This window comes from Elaeis guineensis, chromosome 1 (assembly GCF_000442705.2).
Source record: "Elaeis guineensis isolate ETL-2024a chromosome 1, EG11, whole genome shotgun sequence".
Lineage (NCBI taxonomy): Eukaryota > Viridiplantae > Streptophyta > Magnoliopsida > Arecales > Arecaceae > Elaeis > Elaeis guineensis.
The window spans coordinates 119,527,946-119,530,727 of record NC_025993.2 but is presented as its reverse complement, the minus strand read 5'-3'; the positions used below and the strand labels follow the sequence as shown (position 1 = coordinate 119,530,727).

General features: G+C 48.5%; 1 protein-coding gene across 1 annotated transcript; it reads right to left on the bottom strand.

Annotated features, from left to right (window-relative positions):
* Positions 1 to 592: 592 nt before the first annotated feature.
* On the bottom strand, positions 593 to 2,260 carry LOC105032434 (F-box protein At1g67340). Its single transcript, XM_010906886.3, has 3 exons — positions 1,871 to 2,260; positions 1,618 to 1,780; positions 593 to 1,525 (listed from the first exon to the last, which is right to left on the bottom strand). Exons 1-3 carry the CDS (start codon positions 2,158 to 2,160, stop codon positions 788 to 790), a joined length of 1,191 nt encoding a protein of 396 aa, XP_010905188.1. The 5' UTR covers positions 2,161 to 2,260; the 3' UTR covers positions 593 to 787.
* Between the last annotated feature and the right edge of the window lie 522 nt (positions 2,261 to 2,782).

Here is a 2,782-nt window from a genome sequence, read left to right as displayed (position 1 = left end):
AAAATGAAGACTCATAGCCATGTCTGTTCTCTAACACCTTGGCAACTGACAAAAAACCACAAAAATATTGTTTTGTTTCCTCCTCCATCTCACTAAATTTTATTTAAAGAGCAAAAAAAAAAAAACAAAAATCACAGCTGGATCCCACTAAAACAGATCTTGGCTACAAAAATATCTAAGAGTGATCCATTAAAATAGATCTTGGCTACAAAAATATGCAAGGATAATCCATCCAATGGATGTCATATAATCCACATATATGCTGCCATCCAATCTATCATTTTATTAGCTTCTCCATATACATATTTCACTCCAAGAAACTGAAGAAAATTCATCATTTTATAAAACACATCCTTTTACTCAGATACTTCCCTCGTTTCTTCTATTTATAGTCATATAATAATAGAATTCACAGCTAGTAGACACTGTATCCATCAAAAAAAACCTACCACTCTGCCATTATTCATTTATTCTTCCTGTAACAATAAAAATAAATATTTCTCTTATTGTTGTTATTATTATTATTATGTAAGTTTTTATTATTATGGCCTTATTTTGTAATAGAGATGTTTGCCGTAACGGCTCCGTCAGATGGTCACTGTAATCAAATGTCATTATGTATGCTTTAAACTCGGAAGAAAACATTTTTTTTTTGGTTAAAAAAGAAAACATTTTCAGCAGCTGTACAAAAAGAAGAAAAAACATGAAAACAAATTTAGAAAACAAAATGAAAATTACAAAGAACAAAAAACCGACTTCGATCTTCTCTCTGCTTCTCCATCTATTTCTAGTTAACCGCGCCTGTGCCGTTCTCCGGCGGTGGTCCGCCACCTGCACCGCCGCCGAGGGCGGCGGCAGCGGCGGGGGCGTCGAGCCACTGGTCCATGGGGGCGCACTCGACCTTGTGGGCAAGCTTCCAGTGGAGGGCCTGGCACGCCCGAGAGCAGTAGTTCACAGCGCCGCAGACCGAGCACCGGCGAAACTCGTGCCGCCGCGTCTCCGGCCGCCCACAACCGACGTGGGAGCACATCCTCAGCCCCTCCCCGCCGGCCCCGCCCCTCATAGCGAACCACTCCGCCAGGAACCGGTTGGCCGGGTGGGCCTCCGGCGCCGGCACGTTGCACCCGAAATCGCTGAGCAGAGAGCACGCGGCGCCCCCAGCCGAGAACCGGTGGTGGCGGTGGGCCTGCCACGCGGCGGCGTCGGCGGTGGAGGAAAGCACGGCCGCGAGCTCCCGTGCGTTGGCCTGGACCAAGAACCGCCGCCCCTCCGCCACGTTCTGACGCACGCCGTAGCCGTCCTGGAGGCAGTGGCCGAGCTCGCGGAGGGCGTCGACGTGGCCGAGCGTCGCCGCGCGGGCGCACAGGGCCACGCCGGCGCGGAGGTCCTTGTCGTTCTTCGACCCTCCGCTGCCGTTGAACTGAATCACCGCCAAGGAGTACATCGCCGCCGCGTGCAACCCGATCGCCGCCCGCGCCATCAGCGACGCCCCGCTTCCTCTGTTCTCCAGGCAGTAGAACCGGATCTATCAACCCACATAAAAATCAAAATTTTAGCCTCGAATCCTCCAAAAAAATCACTCCTTCCTTCAATAAAAACGAAAGGGAAATGGCAAACCGTGCCGAGGATAAAACACGCTTCGAGATTTCCTGCATCGGCACACTGCTTCAAGAATTTGTGCGCCGAGTCCGACCAGTTCTTCGCCCTAATTGCAAGCGCTTTCGCCGAGACCCTCGACAGCACCAGGGGATTCATCCCCAATTTATTGAGCCTCTTGCATCTATCAATCAAAAAAAAAAAAAAAAATCATAAAATACACAAAATGGTGGAAAAAATCAAAATTTTTTTTTCCGGGGTTAGGAGCACATACACCAAGAGGATGCTGACGAGATCCGAAGGGGAGGAGGTGGAGTGGCTGAGCTTGGAAAGGATGAAGACCACGAGATCATCTGGGAGGTTGTCGAAAAAGCTCTCCGCCGTCGTTCCCCCAGCGGCCGCACCTTCCTCCGCCGGCGACGCCGCGCGCGGCCTCTTCCGGCGGCCCGATTCCTCTCCCATCCAGCTCCTCTTCCTCCCGACACTCCCAACCCTTTCCTCCGCCTCCTTCGACTGGGTCTCGGAATCGGGACAGGGGTAGCAGAAGCCGCGTCTCGTTCGCATAGCTGCGATTCTTCTAGGGAGGTGAAACCCTCTCCCTCTCCCCCTCTCTCTCTCTCTTGGGATCTCAGGGCACGCCCCAAAGGGAGCAGGGGGGGATAAGGCTCCGGGCTCTGATATATATAGTGCTCAAAGAGAACATTAGATGGCCATTTCATGGACCATTTCGCCCTCCCAAGTTGGTAGTTTTTACGATGTAACGCACGGTCAAAGGCCGTTGACCGGTCGCCTTGGTTGCTTCCACCTTGAGCACGCTTGCAGCGAAAGGCTCCAAGCCTCCCCTAACTTGATACTGATACCCTAGGTTTTATGTCTCCACTCTATGTCATCTTACTCATGCTAACCATTTTTCAGAAGTTTTACTAAAAAGGTTTACAGAAGAACCTAGTTTATATATGCTTATATTTCATAAACATTATAATAAAGTGAAATTCAATTGCACCAAAGTTTTCCCTTCAGCCATTTTTGTTGTATATTTATAAATAAATAAATGAGAGTGACTGATAGAGTTGGCATTAGGGGAAGTTATATTATTATAGATGTTCATAAATAACAAAATGGCAACAATGGGAAGCTTGATGGTTGTTTTATCTGTCTAGTTTTTTCTTGCGTTATACATATTATC